General features: G+C 26.7%; 1 protein-coding gene across 2 annotated transcripts in view; it reads right to left on the reverse strand.

The window, feature by feature from the left end:
* LOC135927696 (choline-phosphate cytidylyltransferase A-like) overlaps window positions 1-23828 on the reverse strand; it is a 39827-nt gene extending 15999 nt beyond the window's left edge. The window contains exons 1-5 of one of the 2 annotated variants that reach the window (XM_065463862.1): window positions 23558-23821; window positions 23332-23452; window positions 18278-18394; window positions 13504-13655; window positions 11690-11798 (exon numbers count right to left, since the gene is read on the reverse strand). In XM_065463862.1, the coding sequence (XP_065319934.1) occupies window positions 11690-11798; window positions 13504-13655; window positions 18278-18394; window positions 23332-23452; window positions 23558-23716 (658 nt within the window). In that variant the 5' untranslated portion in view covers window positions 23717-23821. Of the gene's footprint in view, window positions 1-11689; window positions 11799-13503; window positions 13656-18277; window positions 18395-23331; window positions 23453-23557 lie in introns of both variants that reach the window. The other variant, XM_065463861.1, reaches the window with a different exon arrangement.
* Between the last annotated feature and the right edge of the window lie 3004 nt (window positions 23829-26832).

A 26832-nucleotide genomic window follows, 5' to 3' on the forward strand; every position in this document is an offset into this window, starting at 1 on the left:
ATATGATTTGTTAGAGATGATGCTTATCACTTAATGGAATTGACAATGAAAGCTTACAAATCATTTAAATGATAATAAAACCATAATTAAAAGGCAATAAATAGGCTAGATAAGAGAATAGATAAGAAAAAATAAGTTGGTATAATAATAAAATGTGAAAGGGAGAAAGGTAAAGTAAAAAGGAAAGCAATACATTAAATTATGTGTTTTATCGAAGGGGATAAATTATAAAATTGTTAAAATTAAATTTATGATGAAATAGTAAAATAAGAACATGTAGCCTAAAAAAATATATAAGAAAGTTTATTAATTAGTTGTAAATAAAATAAAAAATGGTTTAAAGGATCAAATGAATAAAATAAGGTTGTATCAAAATAATAAATAGAAGGGGGGGGGGGGGGGGGTAATGTGAAAGTTATTTAAATTGAATTAGAATAGGTATAAAAGTAAAAATTGTAAATAATTTAAAAGAAACATAATGAGATTTTATCGATATTATTAATGAGAGTAAAAATTTGATTTTGTGAAAAATAAAATTTTGTATTTTTTTAAATTAGCGTTAAAATTAAAGAAATTATTTTTGAAAAAGAGATATTAAATTATCATGGAGACTTAATATTTACGAATGCCAAATACTATGTTACAGATCAATGCGGCTCCCATGGAAAGCTCGCGGGCTAAAGCATGGTCTGAACTTAAGGATCAAATTGCCAGTAAGTTAAGCATGAGAGAGGTCATTTCTTCGCTAATACCAATTCTCAAAAGATGTTTGGATCCCAACAATCAAAACACATTCGTCTAACTTACTATTCTTGTGGGGGAAATGGTCATAAGGCGACTAGTTGTACAAGCAATCAAAACAAATGGAAATCAACCATCTATCATCCTTCGGCAATACACGGAACAACACAAGCTGCTCAATCTACTCCCTTAATGATGGTAAGGAAAGCGCCGATGCCAATTGATCAACAAAAAATTATGAATCTTAGAAAAGTTCCTGAGGCGTATAGATATGTTTATTATAAGCCCAATACAATAATGGATACGGAAGAAGTTCGAGATTTGCTGAAATGGCAATTAATAAGCCAAATTATGCAAAATCATTAATTAGTAATATGAATATTTCAAATAAATTATATATGAATGTGTAAAATAAGCCTGGGAACATCTCTGAAAAATAAGGGAGGTGTTCGGTATTATTTTATTATAATATCATATGTTTATAATTGTATCGATTTATTTTGTTTATTATATCGAAAAATTATTATTATGTTTATTATCGATTTTTATAAAATAATTAAAAAATTGTAAAAAATAAATTTGGATAATTGTTTTTTATGCGAGAAAATAAAATTAAAAATTGTGGTAAAATGTAAATTTATAAATAGTATAATAAACGATAAAATTTGACTTATGACTTGTAGTATAATTGAAATAATAATTGTAATAATACTATTCCTGGTTGGCACATTATGAATCTAAAATAAAAATTATTATATAGTTTTATTTTCATGGTTATAATACTCTAGGTGAGATTTGTTTATTACTTACATCTTGGCATTGTTACAATGTGAAACTTTCTTCAGAATGCTTATAAAAATAATATATATAAATATTATAAAGCATTTTTTTAAATAGGTTCTGGTGCAGCTTTGATCAATAGCAAACACCTTAAATTTGTTGAAGATTATTTCTGATTGAAGGAAAATGTGGAGGATATTTGTAAGCATTCTGAAGCAAGTTTCACATTGTAACAATGTAAAGATGCAAGTAATAAACAAACATCACCAAGCGTATTATCTTATGAAAATAAAACTAAATAATTTTTATTTTAGGATTCAAAAATGGGATAACCAGGAGTTTGTTTATTTAATAATTTGCAGAGGATTATTTAAATGCAATTATTACTACTGAAGAATTGAGTGATTCCTTCAAGGGAAAATATATTAATTTCAGAAGTTAAATATATGTTATTTATTAAATAATAGGAAGATAATTCAAGGAAAATATCAATCCTTGTACCTCAAGGGGAAAATATTCCCACATATATATCTAAAAATTATGAGAAAAGATTAAAGCATTTAGAGGTATATATCTATTATATAAAATAAAAATTTATTTTTAAAATAGATTTAGTAACTAAAAAATCTGATTCATCTCATGATGATAACAAACTTATTATAGGATTTTTTAATTCATATATGGAGCAATTTAATGAGATGACAAATAAAAAAAATTTTGAATTCAAAATAAAATTTGCTGAAATTTTAGCATCATATATATAATTTTTTATACCTATTTTGTATGTTTTTATGATAAGTTAAATTATTATGTTTAGTTTGTGAACTTACTTATCTTCTACTTTGATTTCAATAAAAATTTATCCATTATAAGAGAAATCAAAGAATCTCTTTATTTTACTCTTTTAATCAAAATGTTAAGATAAATTTTAAAAAAATAAGTTTTGCCTATAAAAGCTAATATATGGTCATTGTAATTTTATTTAATATTTATATAATATTTTAAGAATAGTGTGAATTAAGTCATTTTAGCAAATTTCTTCCTTAAATGAAATATAAATCAATCAGAATTACTTATAAAATATAATCAAAAGCACTTTTTATTGAATATTTAAAAATAAATAAAACGAAGTCCGTTTTTTAAAAAAAATGATGAACGATGTTCCTTTTATTTTTGACGAACTTTGAACATGAAAGCGTTCCTTTTTGTGAAGAACGTGTTCGATTTTAACGTTAATTTTAATCTTCTTTATTTATTCATTTGAAAATAATATTAATTTAATATTAATCCAAATATTTTTAATAAAAATGGATTATTTTTTAATCAGCAATTTCCTTTATCGCATTTGAATTTTTTATCCCACTTTTTCTGTCCTATAGTATATAGTTTATTAACTTGAATATTATTTATAGATTAGAGTAGTATGGCTGTTGTTATTTCATCATCTGATTCTGAATTAACATTACCATAGCCAAAATCTAATAAATAAAACATCATATATTCAATAAACTAATTCTATACTTACCAAATGTAAAATGTGTCCAAAAAATATAATATCAGTTTCAAAAGGTTCTAATTAAAAGAGACACTTGATTGTAATATTTATTATTTATATAATATAATTATAAGTAGCCTGTTAATAATTTATTTTAGATTGTTGCAATAGGCTTATTAAATTGTTATAATAGATATATAAAGTAAATTAAATAAAATATAGTTATATACATCTCAGCATATAAAATAGTATCTTTTAGAATTTATTTATTTTTAGTGTAATTATTTAATTTTTTTTATCAAGAGTTTTATATTTAAATAGTTGAATACAATTTAAAATATTATAGATAATTTATAAATAATTAAATTATATATCATATATAAAAGTTTTTATATATTAAAAATTAACAAATAAAATTTTTTAAATAATAAAAATATCTTTTTATTGACTTAAAACTAATGGTATTTATTTATATTAAAAAAATTTTATTCATAAATGTAGTGTATTTTTAGCAGTAATTGAAAAAATAACAAAACAATCCCCAATCTATTAGGTTTAGTTCGTACTCTTTTCGGATAACGATCCTGACTTGTATCTTCTTATACCCTCTTCTTTAAATTCATTTCGTAGTTATTGTTTATTATGTCCTCTTTGTTTACTCTCTCTCTTCGGTTCTCTCTTCTACTTCAGGTCTCTCTTTTAATTCGAATTCTTCAGTATATATTTTTGGTTATTTTCCTTAATTGATCAGTATGACGTATAATTGTTTTACCCTCTATACTTACTTCATATCGTAGTGATCCGAGTATGCTTTTAATAATGGCTTTTCCCATTTTTTCTTTATTATTGTAAATGCGCGACCACACTTTTTCATTTATCTCGAATTTTTGAGTGTAGTATTCTAACTTCTCCTTTTTGTTCCCCCGTTTGAATATTTGGTCTAACAATCCTCTAGATTTAATTTTTAGTAGTATTTCAGCGGGACTTTGTTCAGTTTTTACCCCTGGTGTATTTCGGTAATTGTAGAGAAAAATAGCTAGATTGGTTTCTAAGTCCCCCTCGTTTCTTTTGTTCATGCTCTGTTTAAAAGTTCGAATTAAACGTTCGGCCATGATATTTGTCTGAGGATGGTATGGAATGGACTTCTTGCCCTAATTGTATTCAGATTTTTAGCAAAAATCATTAAATTCTTTTTCCGTTATCAGAAACGATTATTTTAGGAAATCCGAATCTGGCAAAAATATTTCTTAATATTTTTATCGTGCTTTTGGTTGTAGTACTAGTTATGGGAACTATTTCTGGCCAGCGACTGCAAGCATCTATCACTACAAACCAATAATGATGAAAAGTCCAGCATAATCAATATGTACTCGGTGCCATGCTTTTTGTGATTTTGGCCAATTTTGAATTGATGTCTTTTGAGACATATCGTGTTGTTCCTGGCATTCTCTACATTTTTCGACCCATGTTTCTATATCTTGGTTTACATTGGCCACCACGCGTATTATCTTGCTAGCATTTTCATTTTTACCATTCCAATATGTCCTTGATGTATCATGTCTAACACGGTGTTTCGGTATTGTTGTGTTATTATCATTTTAGTTCTCCAACAACCTCTCTCTGTGGTCATTTCTCCTTGTATCATAGTTTATTGGCCATCCGTCTATTGACCTGTATACTTTAGAGAGTACATCATCTTGCATTATTTTTCTTTCAATCTCACTTGCATTTAAAGGTGTTTGTTCGCCCACTTGTGTTTGATTTAATGTTTCTTCTTTTGATATTGTGGTTCCCTGTATAGGTAATCGAGATAGGATTCAGCATTGACTAGTTGTCGACTACTTTTGAATTCTATTTCATATTGGTAACCTTCTAATAATAAAGCCCATTTTTATATTCTGGCAGTAATTGTAGCTATATCTTTTCTTGGTTGAAATAAACTCATTATGGCTTGTGGTCTGTTTGTATTGAATTCTTTGAATTTTGTAACCCCAAATATAATGAGAGCTTCTCTTTCTATTTCGCTATAATATTTCTCGACTGCATTTAGCGTTCTTGAGGCGAATGCAATTGGTCTCTCCTTATCCCCTTCTATATATGATATTACTGCCCCAATCCCTATGGCTGATGCATCTGTTGCTAATATAATGGGTAATTTTGGATCATAATGTTGTAATATTGGAGTACTACTTATTTTCTGCTTTATTTTTTTTATACGCGTCTTTGCATTCATTAGTCCATCTCCAAACAACTCCTTTTTCTAATAATTTGTATAATGGCTCGACTTTGACTGCAAAATTTGAAATAAATTTTGAATAATATGTTGACCCTTGAAATGACTGTAATTGTTTCAAGTTTGTTGGTTTTGGTACTTTTTTTACTGCCTTAGTATTTTTTTAGGTAGATGTAATCCCGTTTTTTAAAATATTGTGACCTAAGTACTCGACATTTTGTTTGAAAAATTTACATTTTTCTATCTTTAGCTTGATTCCATTTTCATCTAGACATTTTAGTACCTTTTTTTAAATTGTTTCGTGCTTCTCTCTATATTTCTCGGTTATTATAATATCATCTAAATAACAAGCTACTCCTTCAAATACCTTTGATAAATTCTAGATGACTCGTTGAAATATTGCTGGAAAAGACGATATTCCAAAAGGTAGTCTTGTATATTTAAATAATCCTCTATGCGTATTGATTACAAGATATTTTTGAGACTCTTCCCCCACCTTAATTTTGAAAATAAGCATCTGAGAGATCCAATAATAATAATTCCTCTCCTTTTCCCAAACTGGCTAATAAATCCATATTAATATTTTGATTTATAGTTCTTTTAAAATCCCAGCAAATTCGTAATGCTTTATCTTTCTTTTGAACAATTACTATAAATGATGCATAAAGTAAATGATTAATTTTTTCTATTACTCCTATTTTTAGAAATCTGTCTAAATCTCCTTCAACTTTATCTATTAAGGCATATGGTATGATTTACAGAAAATTGGTTTCTCGTTTTTCATATATATTTGTGCCTAAAATCTTTCAATCATCCCAATTCTTTAATAAATAATTGAGGAAATTCATTTTGTATATTAATGTTATTTATTTGTATGGTCCTTTCAGGTATTTCAGTCATTTTGGGAAATTTAGTTATCCAGTTTCTTCCAATTAGATTTTTTGTATATCCTTTTGTAATTATGAGTGGTAGTTCTATCGCTTTATATTGTACTTTTACTAGAGTCTAACCTTATATTGGTTCCTGTATAGCTTTTAAGTTTTAGCATGCAATTTGTTAATTCAAGACGATTAAGTTTATTTTTCCAATCTATTTCGTTAATTATGCTAACCCCAGCTCCTGTATCTAATTCCATTCTGATATCGCTGTTGTTTATTTTGACATCCACCCAAAATTCTGGATTATATTCGTTTGTTTTATTATAAATTCACTATTTCTTTTCTACCGAGGAATGTGCCCAATTTTCTTGCATTTATAACAAGTGGCATTATTGAAAAGACATTTTTCCCTTCTTGGTTTCCGTCGCAGGGGTGGCATGGATTTGATTTTTTGTAGCTCGCATTATAATTATTATGATTTTGATTATTTATCATTATCATTATTAACTTTTTTAATTTTATTTATATTATCATCATGTTCCTCTTCTAAATGATCGATTTTAGTTTCATCATTTTGTATTAATTGTATTTATTGCTGTTTCTACTGCAGTAGCTATCTGAATAGCTTTATTTATGTCTATATCGTCTTCGGATAGTAATCTTGGTAAAATTTTTGGATTTTTTATTCCGAATATAAATTTATCTCTTAATGCAGTATTTAAATATTCCCCAAAATCACAATTCGTTGCTAATTTTCGTAGATTTTATATATCTATTAGTTTTTCATCATTTTGTTGATTATATTGATAAAAATTATATCTCTCTACAATTATATTAGGAGTAGGATGAAAAAATTTGATTAAAATATTATGTATTTCTAATACCTCTTTATTTCCTGGACTATCTGTTATGTTCTATCTCACCACTTGTCCCGTATAATTTATTTACTTTCTTTACGTTTTTCTCCACTTGTTTCTTTTGTTTTCCCATATTCCTTTTTTTTGTTATGAAATTGATATTATATCTTATTTTTATATTGCATATGAAACTGGTTCTAACCAGTTTCAAGAATGAATGTATCGCGATTATATAACAACCTTTTTTTTCTCTTTGTTTTAAAAATTATAAAGGTTGGAAAAATACCTTTTTCGAGCATTAAATATTTTTTTGATTGTGTAATTTATATACATTTTTTTTTTGATTAATTATTGGATGATTTTGATTTTCTTTTTACTCCTGCTTTGCAACTTCGACTTTAATAAACTTTGAAAATATTATTTCCACTACGTTGTCCGAGTGATTCCATGACAAAATCGATAAAACCCGGTCCCCTGGATCCCGTTATCGACCATCCTGGACCCCCGATCACAGATTGTATTTTACCCACTCAGACTGGGGGACCCACCGGTCCAAATTCAACACTATCTGGTGTGCATAAATTTACCAATATTTTATAAGTATCACATCCTATTGATGTTAATAACAGGGATTTTTCATGTGATGATGTTAACTTTGGTTGTGTGTTTTTAAATTCTTTAAATAAGTCGTATCAATCTTTGTAACACAGATTAATGTCCGTTAGACATTTTATAGACTGCGCCATTCTTGTAGTGTATTTTTAGTAGTAATAAATTTCTTGCAATTTTATTTTTTTTATTTCACATCAAAATAATAATAATAATGATGTCCTATTTTTTGTTATTCAAATTCATCTGATAATATATAATAATGAAAATAAACATTTTACAAAAAATAACAAAATAACAATTTAATACATATCAGTAAAGTTTAAACAAACGCGTGAACGCGTTCTTTTTTTTTGAAGGTGGCTGTTGAACGCGTTCGATTTTTTTAGAAATGTTTACAACACTAAAAATATGATATGAAGATGAATCTAAAAATTTTAGGAAACAATAATAAAATGTAAATTTTTTCCAAAAAATGCAATAACTTTGACAAATTTAACATAAATATAGTTATATAAGGTAATGTTAATTAAAAAAAATAGATATATAAAAATTTTACATATATGCCCATAATAGAATACAAAATTAATATTCATTATTATAATATTGTGTAATAGGCAGTCGGTCTTAACTATTTGTACAGTATTAATAATAATGGTTTCCGAGAATTTATAGAAAGAAGTGCCTAAATTTGGCAATAATTCCAAAACAGCTTCTACTGATACTCTAGCAATAGATAATTTTTTTATTAAAATTAGTTTTATTATCATTTAAATTTGATTTGTAGGGTTTCATTAAATACCAGTTTTTAATCATCTATAAATATATTAAGATTATTTATATAAAAATATAATCATAATACCCGAGGGTTATATAAAGCTGATGCTTCATACTAATAGTTTTTATGTATAACTAGAGCGGTAGATTCTAAATTTGTAAGAATGTATTTGAATATTTCCACATGCATGTGGAACAACTGGCGAAATTTGTTAGAATAAGGTGGAATACTATCAAATATCTTAAAAAGTCCTTGATCTCTAGAATGAATAATATTTTAATTATTATATATAACGGCCTTCCAAAATCTATTGTTTTTCTACTTTGATTTGTGTCTTCAAATATAAAATTAGTAAATCATTCACATCAAATATTTACAAAATTTAATGGAAGATTCGGGACATAATTCGTATCTCTCAAAATACATGAAAGTTGTGCAATTCATAAACTTTTTGTCGTAGCTAGGGATTTGTTTATATTATCTATATGTAGTATTAGTTATGTATATTTTAACATGTATCGTTTACTCATTTTAGTTAAATAGTAATAGTTATTATTTTTTCAATATTATTTTTTTTAATATTATTTTTTTTAATATTATTTTTTCAATATTATTTTGAAATATTATTTTTTTTAATATTTTTTTTTTCAATATTATATTTTTTAAAAAAGATAATATTTTTTTATTAATATGTATATAGCGTAGAAAAAAAATAATAAAAAAACTTGTGTGGATTTTAAAAATTTTGTTTGATATTTTTTTGTTGTCAGTAAAAAAAAAGAGGTTCATTTAAAAGAAGAAAAATAAAAGAGCTTATCATATAGAAAATAAAAAATCTTATCGGAAAGAAAAATAAAAAATCTTATCGGAAAGAAAAATAAAAGAGCTCATCTTAAAGAAAATAAGAGTAATATAAATTTGACACTTTTAGACTAGTTTTTTTTTTAATTTAGGACACAGTCTAAAAAACATTAAAAAGGGAACAAGTCACCCTAGGGGAGTGAATGCTTAGGAAATATAAATATGTTGACGTGTATTGAATCCTTAGTTGGAGTCACCTGTAAAGTCTCTTCTTTCTTACCTATGGTTTGATAAAATTGAGGGCCTCATTCCGAACATACCTAAGGTATGGTGACTACTGGTATAAAAACTGTGTTTGTGAAACCAGCTAATATTTTTTAAAGATTGATATTATTTTCGATGGCAGATAATGAGATGTTAGTTTTCGCTGCAAAATAGATTCATAATAGTCCCAGGTCAGTTGGAAACTGTCCAGAGGATAAGGGATATAACATCTGGGTGAGGGCGTTTTCATCTAAGAGACCCACTGGTACAAGAGTGGATGGGATATTAATTTTTTGAGGGCAGCTAGGAGAATGTTGTTAATAGATTTACGATAAAGTTGACGCCCGGCGAAGGACTTGCAGTGCAAGAAATAGTGGGCATTCGATTTGATGGACTGGCCACTAGTGTTGTTAAACGGCTCAATTTGAGCCGATTTTTAAAAACGGCTAACTCAATATTTCATCCAGAATACTATTGCGCAAGCCTGAAGATTTTGTAAGTGGAAGGAACAGAGGTTTGGGCATCTAGTAGCCAAATCTGAGGCTTAGGCAATATTTTTTCTGGCTAAAATATTGAGTTAGCCGTTTTTAAAAATAAACGAGTCGTTTAACAACACTACTGTCCACAATCGACGCAAATGGAGGGTACTACTGCATTACAGCCAATGCGGGGCTACGCGTTGTTGTTCGACCTAGATCGGACGGGAATGGCTTCCAATCATTCATGACCAGAGTTTGCATTTTAAAATAATTTAAAAATAACGTTGAAATAGTATTTAAGCTTGATTCTTTGTTTTGTTAGTTCACTGTTTCTCCCCTAACATTTAAAAAAAATAGTCGTTTTTTTATAAATTTCTAGGTTTTTGCAACAAGATGCCCAAATTCTTTTGTCTTAAATCTAAATTTTTACAAAAGAATCTATTATTGCATACCACTGATCTATTTTTTTTTAAGAAATCGAGTGATCCTTGCGCCAATTTTACAATAATAATCAATATAAAAAATCTAAAAATAAGTTATATTATTTAGGATATTATATAGGATCAGGATTTACAGTTTATTGGTTAAAAAACATATAGGATCCATCAATATTTTAATATATTATAAACTATTTCATGTTTACTTACCTGTTGATTATTTCATACCTTTTCTATGCTAAGCCTGAAAGTGGGAAGAGTATGCAGTAATAATTAATATTGGATCGAGCCCATTAAAAAAAATAGTACATTATGATTATATTTTTTTTTTGATTTATTTATAATTATATAATATAATATTTTTTATATCATGTTTTAGAAATCGTTTTTATTTTATCAAAAGATAATTGTAAATTTATTTTATTTTTTTGAAAATGATGTGAATAAATTTTAATTATTTTAAAAGAAATTGAAGATATATTACTGTAATTAGATAATTATTTTTAATATATTAATATTTATGCCTTAAAAAATTAGCATAACTATAAATAAATTTATAAAAAAAATATTTTTATACTGAAAATATAACCATGTTTAATTACGTGCAGAAATATAAAGCTTCAAATCTTCATAAAATTCGAAGCCTAATAACCTATCATCTAGACCAAAACATGCATCTTTCCTTTTGTTGAATTATATAGAGGATTAACGTCTGATTTCTTAGCCATACCATAGGTTGCAAAACTTTAAAAAGAATATAACATATAACGAGAACTTTCTATTAAAATTTTAACATCTTGATTTTTATTCATAAAAAAAATATAATATATCTCATATTTTTTCCTCCCCAGATCCCAAAAAAATATCCAATTGGTTTTAGCATATCTGGTGATCCTTCTTCGTTTTTAGAAGTGAATATACGCTTAACTATAAGAATTCCAGCTATTATTTCATAGCATAAACATTTATTTCACACTATTGAGAAGATAAAATATGGGATCTTTTTAACAAATTAGTATACCTAGTAACTATAGAAGCTAAGTAAAAATCTTTGTAATAACAATATTTTTAAAAAAAATGTAAATAAATAATTATAGTAACAAAAATTTTTGACCCTATAATAAGAAATGAAACTTTTAATTTTGACATTGTTTAGGCTAGAATTACGGGTGGGGTGGGGGGGGGGATATATCCAATTATTTTTTGGTGGTTAAAATTCACGAAATATGACTTCATTTCATATAATTATTATTAAATTGCAAAATTAAACATTTTTAATTCACAATAACAAAACATTTTGTTAAAAAAACGGAAAAAAACTAAAATTATCTATAAACCTTTTGTTCTTTTAGTAGCTTGAAATTTTCCCCAGGATTTGATATCCCTGTAAACATCTTGGCAACCCGCACTATTATAAGGTATGTCATCGTGGGCCACGAAATCAATCTAGACATTTTAATGTTTATATTCATTATCTATAGATGATGTTAAAAGATACTTTTCCGGTGTATTTAGATAAACATACATGGACTTAAATGTATTATTTAGGATATACTCTTTATTATAATCATATGTATTGCATAATGTAAAAAAATTTATTGTTACAACTCAAATTTTAAAGTGAGCCAATTTTTTTTATATCTTATTTGTATATAAAAAATATAATTAAATGTTTTTAAATATTATTGCTAGTTTTTATAAAACATTCTCAAAGCTAGAGGAAATCCAGTCTAAACACATTCTTGGTCAGCTAAAAAAATTTCTACTGGTGGCTGGAAAGGAGTGTTGTTTATATTTTATGAATAACACTTTTATACTAGAATAATCTTCAATTAAAGTATAATGATAGTCGCTCAAAATAAAATCATTCAAAGTTCAATGGGTGCCAAAATGTGTATCCTTATTCATATCTATTAGGAGAAAGAAAATCAAATAATAAATCCTTGATTCTCTTTTCAAGGATTTTTTGATTGTCCTTAGTAAAATAAAAAAATTCTGTTTATTCTTATAATTTAATACAAAAAATAGAACTAAATATTTCTAATACAATAAAAAAAAGATTCAAAATATAATCGATCAAATGCATAAATATAAATACTCTAATAATATTCAGAAAAGATACCGATACATCATTTTTGTACCTAAAACGATAATTAAATTAGATGCAATCTTAAATTTAATTTCGAACAAAATGGAGAGAACGAGAAAATAATAAATAATAAGAGTAATAGAAAATATAATTTGAAAAAGCGAGTAAATGACCTTATTCTTTAGGCCGGAAATCTTTATCAAAACTATGAATATCGTATCATTTTAATTAAAAAATATATATCATTAGCTATTTGAAAAAAATAATAATATAATAACTTTCATAATAATGATAAATTCAAGGACTTCGCGAATGACAAAGTAAATTATTTTAAGAAAAGAAAAGAATGATAAGCATAGGATGAAAATCCTATGAGGTTGGGAAATAGGAATTTTAGGATTTCTATCGGCTGTATTTATCGAGTGTAATACAATATATGAAAAGTAAATAATTAAAATATGGGAGAGCAAATTTGATTTTTAAAAAAATTAAGAAAAAAAAACAGAAGCAAAAGGAAAATGTCCAGTATTTTTCCCCTGTATCTTATCAAACGAAATAAGTATAAATGAAACGTGATAATAATACCACTAAGGATGATTTTGTAAAACGGTTCGTAGAAAATACAATGGTCAAAAAGGGCAAAATTTAGGTATTCCCTTAAGTAGCTTGCATGTGTCCAACAGTCTTAAATAAAGATTAAAAAATCAGTTGTGCCTTGGCTAGAGAGGAATAGAGAGAAGAGGAAAAAATTGTATATAGATGATTTTATACGATATTAATAAAGAAAGGATGGGAAATATGCCAATAAGAGAAATTAGGAGATAATAAAAATTTAGCCAAGCTTTCTAATCTTGACCATATGAACTATTCCATTTTGCCTCTGTAAATAGATAAGTCAGTCGTAAAATTTAAATGCAATCATCGAATTTATTAAAACTTATTTTCCCCTAAAGTTATATATTATAGTTCCAATCCAAAGCCCGTGCCCCCTTTTTACTTCACAAATCTTAAAAAACATTTAAAGGAGGTTTGAATGGGCGTTAGATTATAAAAACCTATTACTTTGTATTCGTTGAGGAATGTTTGATCTATAACCCACGGAGCATCCGGGAGGACCTCGTCCACGTATCGACAATGCCTAACGGCCTCATATCTATCAGCTTCCGTCATAACAGTTTTGCCCTTGAGTTTGTGGGTTAGCTCGTCGTTGGTGACTATTAAATTTAATGTGTAGTATTAATATAAATCTAGTTCGAAATCCTTATCCTTACTGTTATTTCCAATAGTTTTATTTTTTTCAATGCAAAAAATATTGAATGATCGATGGTATAGATTTGCGAATTATAAAAAGAAACTGAATAAATGAAAATATTTTTGATCAGGACTATATATATATATATATACCTGTGCGTTGACGGTCAAATATGCCACCGCCAAAAAAGTGTCGGCGTGATACATACTTATTATTAAATATAATATTTATTTTTTTTATTATTTATGAATTATAAATAGAAGAAAAATAATATTAAATATATTTTAAATGCGATTTTATATTTTAAAATTAATAAATATAATGATATAAAAACATTTAATTGGTAACAAGATGATATGTTATTATTAGGCTAATAATTTACAGAAAAGGTATTGAAATATTATTATATTTATTATTAATTTAATTAATCCTATTCCTTCGTTAATTCTAAAAAGATTTATTTTAGATAAGTTTTAAAAGGTTATTATAACCTGTATTCTGCGTAAAATTATAAGTTATATTGGAGTTTCGATGATTTGATTTTTCATCTTTTGTATAAGACCATCAATAATATAAGGGTAATACAATATTTGATTAATGCAATCTACAACTCATCATATAAATTTTATTTTTTATTATAAAAGGAAATTATAATTAATGATTTTTTATAGTCATTATAACATATATAAACATAGCAGGTCTAAAACATTTATAATGGATGCAGCTTTGCGTCTAACAAAATACGGTATATCCTTGCAAGCAAAAATTAACAGAGGAAGGATATTTTAGATTTGGAAGATAATGATCCTTTTTATGAAGCTCTTTTTGGGTTTGATGATGATAGTGCAAATCAATAATCATATAAGAAAAAATATAAAACCTTAAAATTAAATGTGCCTACACGTAGGCATAGTATTTTAATAATGCTAGAAAATGTGAGTAGCAATAACAAAAATCCTAAAAATATTCTATTAAGTAGAATGGAGAAACCGGATCTTAAATTATTTAACTCCAATTTGGACTTAGTAAACTTTTAAATTTTCTTAAAACCTTCAAAAAAGCTTGAATTTTTATCCGCCCAAAAATGATGTACTATATATTATTTCGTAGTGAAATTAAAAATTATTTAATCGTAAAAAAATATGATGGTCCTCCCATAGCATCTCTTAAACAAAATATGCTTATTAAATTTAACATAGACTTTCAATAATTGATCTTCAGGTAGTATTTTAAAATACATAAATTGTCTTATTTTATTCATATCTCTGTTTTATTTTTTTACTTCTAGGAGCACTTTGGATCCTTGTTCTCAATTTATAAACATAGTAAAGGAATATTTAAAGGAAAAATTTTTTACTCCGGTGCAATTTTTGTGCCAACAGGTTGCTTCTCTGTTGCCTTAGAAGGACGAATTAACCGAATGTGAAACCACTGAAGGTTTTCAGAATTTGATTATCTTAAGACTTTGTCTACCAAACATTCATCAATTCATAACGAGAATCTGGAACAACGAAACTATTAAAAGAGTCTAGAAAATGAGTTTTATTCATTATTTTCGTTTCATTATTTAGATATAAAAGATGTCATAGATTTTTGGAAAATAAGAGCATTGAATCTTCCTTAACTTACAATATTAGCTACAAAGGTCCTGCTTGTTTCAGCTACAAGCACACCCAGCGAGTGTATATTTTAGCTGGGCTCACACTGAACTTTAAATAAAATAATATTTATAAAAGCGTCAAATTATAATTATAAACATAATAAAGCATAAATTTTATTTTAAGTGTTTCCAATGAATCTATAATTATAATTAAAAAAATTAAAGTTCTAAATTAATTCGCCGCCGCCAGCCGATCGTTTTAAAAAAAGAAACGCCGGCACCGATAATGCTTTCGACGGACATATAATACTTATGGAAGTTAGACACATATTTTTAAGTAAAAAATATTTGGGATCTGACTTAATTTTATTTAACATTAGATGAATAGATAACGAGCGATATATTATTTACATATCCGTGCTTCATCAACTATATTTCTAACATATTTTGGCGTTAAACAATACAACAGGAGTCTTCTATGTCAGGCAGCATGGAGGTTTGCAATGAGCGGGGTTTAACCCGAACCCTCGCCCGTCCATTGCTTTAGAAAAATTTAACCCGTTCGCCCACCCATAATTTTTTTATAAATATTAGCAAATAATCTGGCCTATATATCTAAAAAAATCCATCCACCCGCCTGCCTTTTAAAATTTTTAACCCGTCCATTGCCGACTTTTAATTCAGTTTTGCTCCTATTTTCGTCTTTACTCGCTGTTGACTTATCCGATCTTTCAAAGAAACCTCTTTCTTATTTGAATTAAGCCCACATGATTTACGTTCTAAAGATCAATATTAATAGAAAGATTCAAATATTTTATTCACAAAGAACGATATCCAATACACTTTCTATAAAAATTTTCATATAGTTAGACCTGTGCCCCGACAGCATTATCTGCGGCTGCGTTTCTTTTTTAAAACGATCGGCTGTCGGCGGCGAATCAATTTAGACGCCGCCACGAAAATCGGCGGCGGAGTCAAATATTTTTCTAACTTTAATTTTTAATTATAATTATAGATTCATTGGAAACACTTAATAAACAATTTATGCTCTTTAATGTTAATAATTAACATTTGACGCTATTATTAAATTATAATTATCATGTATAAATATCATTTTATTTAAAGTTCAGTGTGAGCCCAGCTAAAATATACACTCGCTGGGTGTGCTTGTAGCTGAAACAAACAGGACCTTTGTAGCTAATATTGTAAGTTAAGGAAGATTCAATGCTCTTATTTTCCAAAAATCTATGACATCTTTTATATCTAAATAATGAAACGAAAATAATGAATAAAACTCATTTTCTAGACTCTTTAAATAGTTTCGTTGTTCCAGATTCTCGTTATGAATTGATGAATGTTTTGTAGACAAAGTCTTAAGATAATCAAATTCTGAAAACCTTCAGTGGTTTCACATTCGGTTAATTCGTCCTTCTAAGGCAACAGAGAAGCAACCTGTTGGAATAAAAATTGCACTGGAGTAAAAAAATTTTCCTTTAAATATTCCTTTACTAAGTTTATAAATTGAGAACAAGGATCCAAAGTGCTCCTAATACCGAAGTAAAAAAATAAAACAAAGAGATATGAATAAAATAAAACAATTTATGTATTTTAAAATACTACCTGGAGATCAATTATTGAAAGTCTATGATAAATTTAATAAGCATATTTTGTTTAAGAGATGCTATGGGAGAACCATCATATTCTTTTACGATCAAATAATTTTTAATTTCACTACGAAATAATAAATAGTACATCCTTTTTGGGCGGATAAAGATTCAAGCTTTTTTGAAGGTTTTAAGATTTAAAAGTTCACTAAGTCCCAATTGGAGTTAAATAATTTAAGATCCGGTTTCTCCATTCTATTTAATAGAATATTTTTAGGATTTTTATTATTGCTACTGACATTTTCTAGCATTATTAAAATACTATGCCAACGTGTAGGCACATTTAATTTTAAGGTTTTATGTTTTTTCTTATATGATTATTGATTTGCACTATCATCATCAAACCCAAAAAGAGCTTCATAAAAAGGATCATTATCATCCAAATCTAAAATATCCTTCCTCTGTTAATTTTTGCTTGCAAGGATATACCGTATTTTGTTAGATGCAAAGCTGCATCCATTATAAATGTTTTAGTCCTGCTATGTTTATATATGTTATAATGACTATAAAAAATCATTAATTATAATTTCCTTTTATAATAAAAAATAAAATTTATATGATGAGTTGTAGATTGCATTAATCAAATATTGTATTACACTTATATTATTGATGGTCTTATACAAAAGATGAAAAATCAAATCATTGTATTCCAATATAACTTATAATTTTACGCAGAATACAGGTTATAATAACTTTTTTAAGTTATCTAAAATAATTTTTTTAGGATTAACGAAGGAATAGTATTAATTAAAATAATAATAAATATAATAATATTTCAATACCTTTCTGTAAATTATTAGCCTAATAATAACATATCATCTTGTTACTAATTAAATGTTTTTATATCAAATAATATTTATTAATTTTAAAAAATAAAATCGCATTTTTTAATAATTTAAAATATATTTAATATTATTTTTCTTCTAAATATAATTCATTAATAATAAATAAAATAAATATTATTTTTAATAATAAAAAATATGTATCACGCCTTCACGCTGTTAGATTTTTACATCGGTGGCGGCGTGTTGAGACACTTTTTTGGCAGCGGCGTCGAAGTGGTCAAAAATCACCGGCGGCACATAGGTCTATATATTATAAAATTAGATTATAAAAAATATTGTAGGCGAATAATCTTAAGTTTTTAGGAACCTGTTTCCGCCCAGGATAGTTATTTATATTCAGTCGGCTCGGTTAAACTTCAGTTCTTGTAACAAAAAAAAATAATCTAAGAAAATTTTTGCTATATTCTTTCGCTTAAAATTTAATGTAAAATTCATAAAATTATATATATATGCTGTATATTATTATCAAATATACCACCAACTATAAGATAAACGTTAGGAAATATGTTTTTAGCTTGCAATATTTGGCGACAATGTCCTACGTGGAACAAATCGTATACTCCGTCAGCGTACACGCGTACAGGCCTGGGAGCTTTTGATTTATAAAATAAAAATCGGGTAAATGTTAGGAAAAATATTATCATTTTTTTACAGATGAAAGAGTAGTATGTATGTAAATATTTTTAGTTAACTCCTAAAAATTTGACCATTATACACAAGCTTATTTTTAACGTATCCTAAATTTTAAGGCGCATAATCTATGCTATTATATTAATGTCTTAGTCTTTTAGTTTAATAAAAATAACCCGTTAATTTGATAAAAATAACTTTTCAGGTGAATGTGAAAATTTTTTGATAAATATCAAAGACCCAAAAGTACCATTTGCACGGCCCATCGTGGATTTTTTTTAAAATATTTTTTAATTTTTATAGCTAATAATGGCGATTTAAAATATCTGGTTTTAAAAATACACCTATCCGGGTATTTTTTTAAAAAAGTTTTTCAGGCCCCGGGTATATTTATTAAAATACGGTCAAACCCGCGTACCCCAGCCAGGCCGGGCTTAGGGGCGGGCCTGCAGGTCTCTGATAAATATAATGTTCACCAATTAACACAGTTCTGAAAGGAGACTGGATATCTTAAAAAACCACGGTTTTAATTCCCTGTCCCCGAGTAATGAAAGATATATATGACTTAAAACTATTTTCAAAACTTGTTTTTTTTTTAAATATCCATTAAAAAATTTATTATATTATTCACATTTTTATATACCTATAATGTTAATGTAGGTAAATCTAATTGAATTGATGGGACAATCATAAAATAGCATATCAATTCTCATTTATTAAAAAAAATGTAAATATACCCCATCCCTTACCATTAGTTAAAGCTACTTGTCTAAAAAAAAGGAGTCGAATAGATTTAAAAATAACGTTTTAATTTTTACTTTCTTTCTCAATATTTGTTAATTTCCTATTTTTCTTTTTGTTCTTTCTTTACTTACGCAATTTTAAAAAGGAATGAGAATCGCTATTAAAATATATGAACTCACCACAGGTTATATAAATGTAATTACCGTTTAATTAGATAAAATAAGTAATTTAATTTTTTTATTTTTTAACCTGCAACAACACTACCCATAGATAACACAAATTATATGCATTCAGAAAATATCAGAAAGATTGTGGACAATTATTTATTAAATAACATTATACACAAAAAATAAAGAACTACTTCACCGAGTGATGTTGCTTGTTCGCTTTATTAATTTCTAAATTTTCCATAAAAAGGAATAAAAAATTTATTATGATTCAGGGGAGTTGATCATACTTTAAATATTTTTCTATATACCCCTCCATTTAATTTATTCTCACTCCTTTTTATCAACGTCCTATGCGGGATTGTGAGTTTACCAATCACTCTTGCTTCATTTAAATAAACAGTTCACTTAATATTTTAAATAAAAAATTAATAAATAAAACCATATTTCTTTTTTATAGAATAGGCGTATTAAATGCAAGCCAGCCATTAAATGAATGGTAAACAAATGACAAAAATATTTTACTAAAAGAAGATTGCCAAAAAATAAGAGGATCGAATATATACGAGAAAAGAAAGTGTTTTAAAAAAGAGTAAGGAAAGAAAAAACTTAGTAAAGGAAATAAAAGATATAAAAAAAATAAGGAAGAAAGAAAAGAAAAATAGTGTAGAACATAAAAAAAATCAAATATAAGACTTTAAAATGGCATAGAGTTGACATGAATAGATGTTATTTATTTTTTTATAAAACAAATATACAAATAATTAGTGAATGACCAATCTCTCTTTTCTATTCTTCTCTTTTGCCTGATTTGAAATCACAAATATAAATTGAATTTAAAAAGAAATTGGAAGTAGGAAATATTTTCGTTTAATATTTAATTAAATAAAATAGATAAATATATAATTAAATTATCAATTATTATTAAATATTTAAATTTAATGCCCTTAATATTATAATAAAGAAATGTAATGAGGTTCATTCCTTGTCAAATCGATTAAGGTTTGTCCCCTTTTGATTTTTACGAAATTTTACATATAAACTTAGATCCGTGTAAGCAAAATTTTAGTCCCCCAGCTGTTATACTATTGGGAATATCTGGGTTAAAAGCAGAAAAAATTACCTTTTTTATGAGTGTCGGTTTTCATTTAATTAATGATCGCTTAATTAAAAACTACACGTTTGTAAATAATCAATTTGGTATTAAATAAATTTAAATTTTTGAGGCATCTTCTACCATGAACATCAAAATGGGTCGCTCCAATTTTAATTAAATTTGTAACAAACATCATTATATATGAGTACAAAATAAATAGAAGAGGTTTGACGACATTAATTATAGCACGAAACTAAAAAATAAATAATCACTTTTATACTATATATGGCGTTTTTTATTTTATCCTTTTAAAAGATTAATATTTTTCCTATATATCACAAAGTTTTAAATGTCTAACCTGTGGATGAGGCTTTGGAATTTTGGTAAAGTCTTAGGCAGAACATGCAGATCACTTATAAAAAATGGTTAGGTTCTTTTGTTAACTAAATTTCTTTCTATTATCAATCAATAGGTATTTATACTGTATTTTAAGTATTACCTGCATAATGAAGCCCACAAGAGGAGCTTAAATTATAGGACTAGGCTAAATTTTAAATAAAAATATAAAAAGAAAAAATTAATAGATAAATTTCTATTAAAAAAAACGTTGGCTTTACTCAATAAATTTTTCAAAGTAATTGAATTTTACACATATTTTTTTAACAATCCAATAAGCTATACAATTTATAATTTATTCAGTCTAAATTAGCCCGATAATATTTTATAAAGGTTATATGGCCATTGTGTGCAAATATTACTAAAGAAAATATCAGATATTTAATTCATCCAAGTTTGAATTTTATTTTGGAAATTCTGAAAATGAGTTTTCCCTTTCCTAGCCCAGCTTGAAGGCCAAGCTTTGCAGATCTTTAATACTTAAAATTACTTTTATAATTGATAATAGAAATAAATATATCAATAAAAGACCCTATGCCATATTTTTATTTTAGGGATTTGTGCAGCTTGGCCCAAAGCCTGTCCTACATCCCAAAGCCTCATTCACAAGCCCATATAAAAAAATAAATATAAATTATTATTCATTTAGGGGAAGAAAATAAAAAACGGTATCTATGATATAAATAAGATGACTTATTTCATAAATAATTTTAATAGATTTTACCTATGATGTTGTAATAGCTAATTTCTCATTTTTGTATTCATTTGAAATTTATTTAAATTGGAGTAGCACATTTTTTTGTATGAAGTTTTTTTATTTTGGGAAAAAGATGCCCAAAATTTTTTTTAAATAATTTAATTTTGTAAAAAAATAAAGTATATGTAAATGTAAGGCTTTACTTTATTACTAAATTTATTATCTACAATTGCATAGTTTTTAATCAATAAACTAGCTTTTAAAAAAGGTTAAAAGGCTAAAAAAAATCCAGAAAGGTTATATCAACCTTAGTTTATATAATAATTTTAGTAAAAAATCAAAAGGGATCATCGGAAAATTATGTTTTTTGGTCAATATGGTATAAATATTTTGAGTTTGAGATATATGTGACATGCAAAATCAGAATTTTTGATGAGCCTGTGGCCCTAAGAAAAAATTTTAATCAAGGTAATATTAGTTCAAAATTCAAAAATCTTCAAAGATCCTTGTTATTTTGAAGATCAAAAAATGTGAGGATTTTTAATAATTCAATTCAATCTTCTAAATAAATTAAAAGCAGGGATATTGCAAGGGTTCTTGAATGAACCAACAAACCAAACTCACTTTTTGCCAAATCCAGATGCAAAAACATATAGGATTATGAACCTGGACCTGATTTATTTAAAATATAAATAAAATAATTAAACAATAAATAAAATAATTAAACAATAATATTAATTATTATGATTTTCTAGGTATGCATAAAATTTAATTTTAAATTTTCCTTGACATTTCAAATCCAATTATTTATTAAAAATTTTATTAGCTAAATTATTTGAAATATAACTGTTATATTACATATATCAAATGATAAGCTAATAATGGGAACATATTTTTGAGTAAGAGTTAAAATTTTTAATTTTTCTCACATGTTCTTTTATCAACTATTTTTAACACATCTAAAATGAAGGAAAATAACATAATTTTGGTGTTAAATAATTTCAATAAATGTGACTTGACCAAATTTTAATTTAATAACTCATTGTATGCATTGCATTTTTTTTTATTAATCCATCATAACCTTGAAACCAGACTTGGGCCACACATCTATCAGGACCAGGGTTACCAGATCCCACCCCCTCAATGGTGGGTCCCAAAAAAATTTCTTATAATACACCAAACTTTTTACCTCAAACACAATTTTAAAAATTCTCCCCCATTAAAAGTTTCTACAAGCATCATCTCTAAATAAATAATAATTTTTTGAAGCAGTATTTGTTGATTTTGACTTAGCAACCCTGATCAGGACTGAAGCTTATTTTTTTTAATTTCAAGCATAGACATTACACTTGATAAAATTTTTGATGGATCTCAACCCAGGTGAAATAAATATGAAATTTTTAGAGATATTTATGAACTTATAATATTACTCTATCCTTCCATCTCATAAATAATAAATTAATTAGAAAAAAATAACACAATCATAAGCTTCTGTCTTATCTAATAATTGCTATTAATTTTTTTAATGTCAAGTTGTTGTAAATATCATATCATTTTAAAAAATCATCTAAATAGGGCTTTTCACAATTTCCCAGTATTTTTTATTATTATTATTAGTAAACTTTATTTTACTATATAAATAATGTTCACTATTAATGGTAAGACAAATGTAAATATTAGGCACAAGACTAACAAAAATTGCAAAAAAATTAAACTATATATTCTAAAACAAGATTGGACAAGGCTTCATCAAAAATTATTAAATAAAAAAAAAAAATTTAATGAAATAATTCATTTACCAGTTCCATTTTTAGCCATTTCCTTAGTAATTTGTATAGAATAATCTACTTTCTCTCTCTCTTTAATGGCAATAGAATCATGACTAAATGGCACAGGCCTGTTATGGGGGCATTGACTATCCTGTAAGATTTTTTAAAATATAATAATCAATCAAATATTATAAAAATTTATATAAAAAAAGCGCATAAATGCTTAATAGTCTAAAAATAGTTAATTTGATGTAACCTGATATGTAAAATCTTCAAGCCTATCAGGTGCTAATAGTTCTGATTCACTTTTCCTACTTTTTCTTTTGCGTAATTTTTCTTTGGGTGGATTATGATCATCTAATGAAGAGTGTGATCCATTTTCAACTTCTTCAATTTTTCTTTTTAGTGGGGACATATAAATTCCTTTACAGTTCAATCCGAAGATTAATATCAAATGAATTAATATATATTAAGTGCACACTATTTAAAAAAAAATAATTAGAAATTAAGAATATGCATGAAAAATAGTAACGCATAAGCGAGGATGGAAACTTATTTCCATAAGTTTTTAAATAGATCAACAAGCTTTCGACGTCCATCAAAAAATATAACAATTATATCTTTGTTTTCTAATTTATTATTACTTTGATTTATTGGGGGGAGGGGGATCAATACCTTGATTTATTGAGGAAAAGATATCTGGATTAAAGATCGAGGAAATGCCTTTCAAGGAAGCTTTCGAGTAAAGGAATTCAACGGAATTCTGGATTAAAGGTAAGACCCAATCTTGTTATCTACGTTGTATTATTCAGTTACAAAAAGATCTATTATTCAAATTATGATAATATTCAAAAAATAATGTTTTAATAAAATTGTTACTTTATTATTTAAGTCTTAGATTATGCAAATGCGAAGAAAAGGCGTGATAATTGTATATTTCATACTATAAATGTTTAACAAATTGAGTTATTCACTTTTTATTTTTCACTTATAAATTTCTTAATTTTTAACCTTTTTTTTTTATTTTTCTTTTTAATTTTTGTTACTTTTTCAGGATTTAATTTTATTTCTTCTATTTTATTTTTAGGCATTAATACCCCTGCTTACTACAATAGTGCCGAAACAGTATGTTCTATGGGCCTAAACCTTCAGTCTAATTAACTCTGAAAATAAATTTCTAAATAAAGGGGGAAGGGGATGTATGAAATAACCATCGACACTAAGGCAAAGAATGAGATCAATGAAACAATGGTATCAATATCTAGGAAAATGGTCGTAGTTCAAAAGAGTATAGAATTAGTCGTTTTAGTTACGAGAGATTGTTATGGTTAAAAAAATTTGTCACAACTCATAAGAGATCGTTATACGTACAAGTGATCGTTTTAGCTAAAAGAAATTTGTTATAATTCTTAAAGATTTACGTTTTATTATCTTATGTAAGTTGGTAATGTTTAGAATATAAGGTTGTTGATTAACCAAGATCTTCAGGAAGAGAAACGGATTTCTTCATTAGAAAATTCATGACGCAATCGAGCTCATTTAGAGAACGAATTTTTATTTTGGATAATTTTAGATACAGGAAATTGTTATCGTAATATCTTTATTACAGAAAATGGTTATTGTTACAAGAGATTGGTACCGGTAGGATCGTGACAAAAGATCGTTATAAGAGATCTTTATCGTAGACATTATGGGACAAAAGAGATGCCTTCACGAAAGATTGGTAAAACTCATGTCTTAGAGAATCAGTCATCACTTGTTATAGTTAGTTATCCTGTATGGGCATTTCAGAATGGATGTAGGTGATTTAAAGGAAGGGGTGTCAAATACGTGTATTGAATTAAGGATAATTTACCAAAAGAATTTAAGACAGACTATAATTGAAAAAGAGACTAGAATTCATCGATAATCATTTACTCGTAATCCATTACCAGTTATAGTAAATTACCATGATAAAGAGTCATTAGTTAAAAGAGAACGTTAGAAACAAGCAAAGACTAGAATAAGTTATCAAGAGGATTTAAAATGGGCCTTCGAAGAAAAAAAGATTAAGAAAGAATAGTATCAATCAATAGTTGGTAACTAGTCTTCGTGAATCGTTGAAAGCATGAGCTAATCGAGTTCGTCAATTGCCTACAGAGATAAAGAGCTAATCGTTTACCAGGGGTTGACAAGTAACAGAAGATAGAATTCAAGAATTTAAGCTGTAATTGGATACGAAGGCCGTTCGAAACTAAGAATACTAGACAAGGAACAGCCGTCGTTAGAAATTAGAAGACATAAAGATTAAGAAGAATAGATTTGGTGGAAATAGAAGACCAGTGTCGAAATCGAAAGAAAGTTGGTCATTCGCTGAATGGTGGGTCTAACTAAGTGGAAGGGTGTTGTATTATTCAGTTACAAAAAGATCTATAATTCAAATTATGATAATATTCAAAAAAAATGTTTTATTAAAATTGTTACTTTATTATTTAATCTTAGACTATGCAAATGGTAGGAAAACGGGTATTAATTGTAGATTTTTCACACTTTAAGTGTTTAACAATTGGAGTTATTCACTTTTCATTTTTCGCTCATAATTTTCTTAAATTTTTAATCTTTTTTTTATTTTATTTTTCTTTTTGTTACTTTTTCCTTTTATATTAATTTAAAATTGATTAATTTATATAGAAATTAATAAAGAAATTAGGATTTAATTTTTTTCTATTTTATTTTCGGCACCAATACTCTGCTTACTACAAGGAGGATAAAGAAAGTATTTGGGACGTTTGACTTCCATAGCTCTAGTGCCAACCCCAGATAGGGATCTGTAGTGGTGACTAAAATGTTATAAATTGTTTGACCTTTAGTGTGTGATGAGAGAAAAGCTGCAATACTCAGTGAGGCAGGAGATTGAAAGCCTATATCGCCAAATTTGCACAGGAGAGCGGCTTGCATCCAGTAACTAGGCGAGAATTTGAGGTTGAGTATTGATTCAAAGGAGATTTTAGCTTTAAGTTCCAAATCTAGTAACATGTTTGGAAATTGGGAAAGAGAAGCAGAACAAAAGGTTTTGGAATATGTGTGAAATCGGTCAAATTTAATCAGGAAGTCTTCATTAAATTTGGATATCGCTGCTTTGCCTCAAATAGGTGAGCCTAGAGAAGTAAAGCTTGATTTATTGAATATAAAAAAGCTATCAGGAATAGAATAAAATTGTTGGACATATTAATTTATCTTAAGGGCCTGCTACTGTACTATCATCTAAATACCATATGTTAAAAATGACATTGCATTTGTTGTTGATGTTGTCTATGATGGTTCGAATAGCCTCACAGAAGATAGCTGGGCTCAAGGGGTCCCCTTGTTGTATATCTTGACAGAATTCTATGGTTGTTTCATCATTTTTTAAAAAAGGCACATGACCATAATAAGCTGATATATAAGTTGAATATTCTGGGAATGAATTATGGAAGGAATGAAAATCTCTTAAGGAATGAATCCAATAATAAAATCTAATTTAAAAAAAAATGTTGTTTGATTGGTGGAGCA

This window comes from Gordionus sp. m RMFG-2023, chromosome 3, assembly GCF_954871325.1.
Source record: "Gordionus sp. m RMFG-2023 chromosome 3, tfGorSpeb1-WG-v2, whole genome shotgun sequence".
NCBI classification, from domain to species: Eukaryota; Metazoa; Nematomorpha; class Gordioida; order Chordodea; family Parachordodidae; genus Gordionus; species Gordionus sp. m RMFG-2023.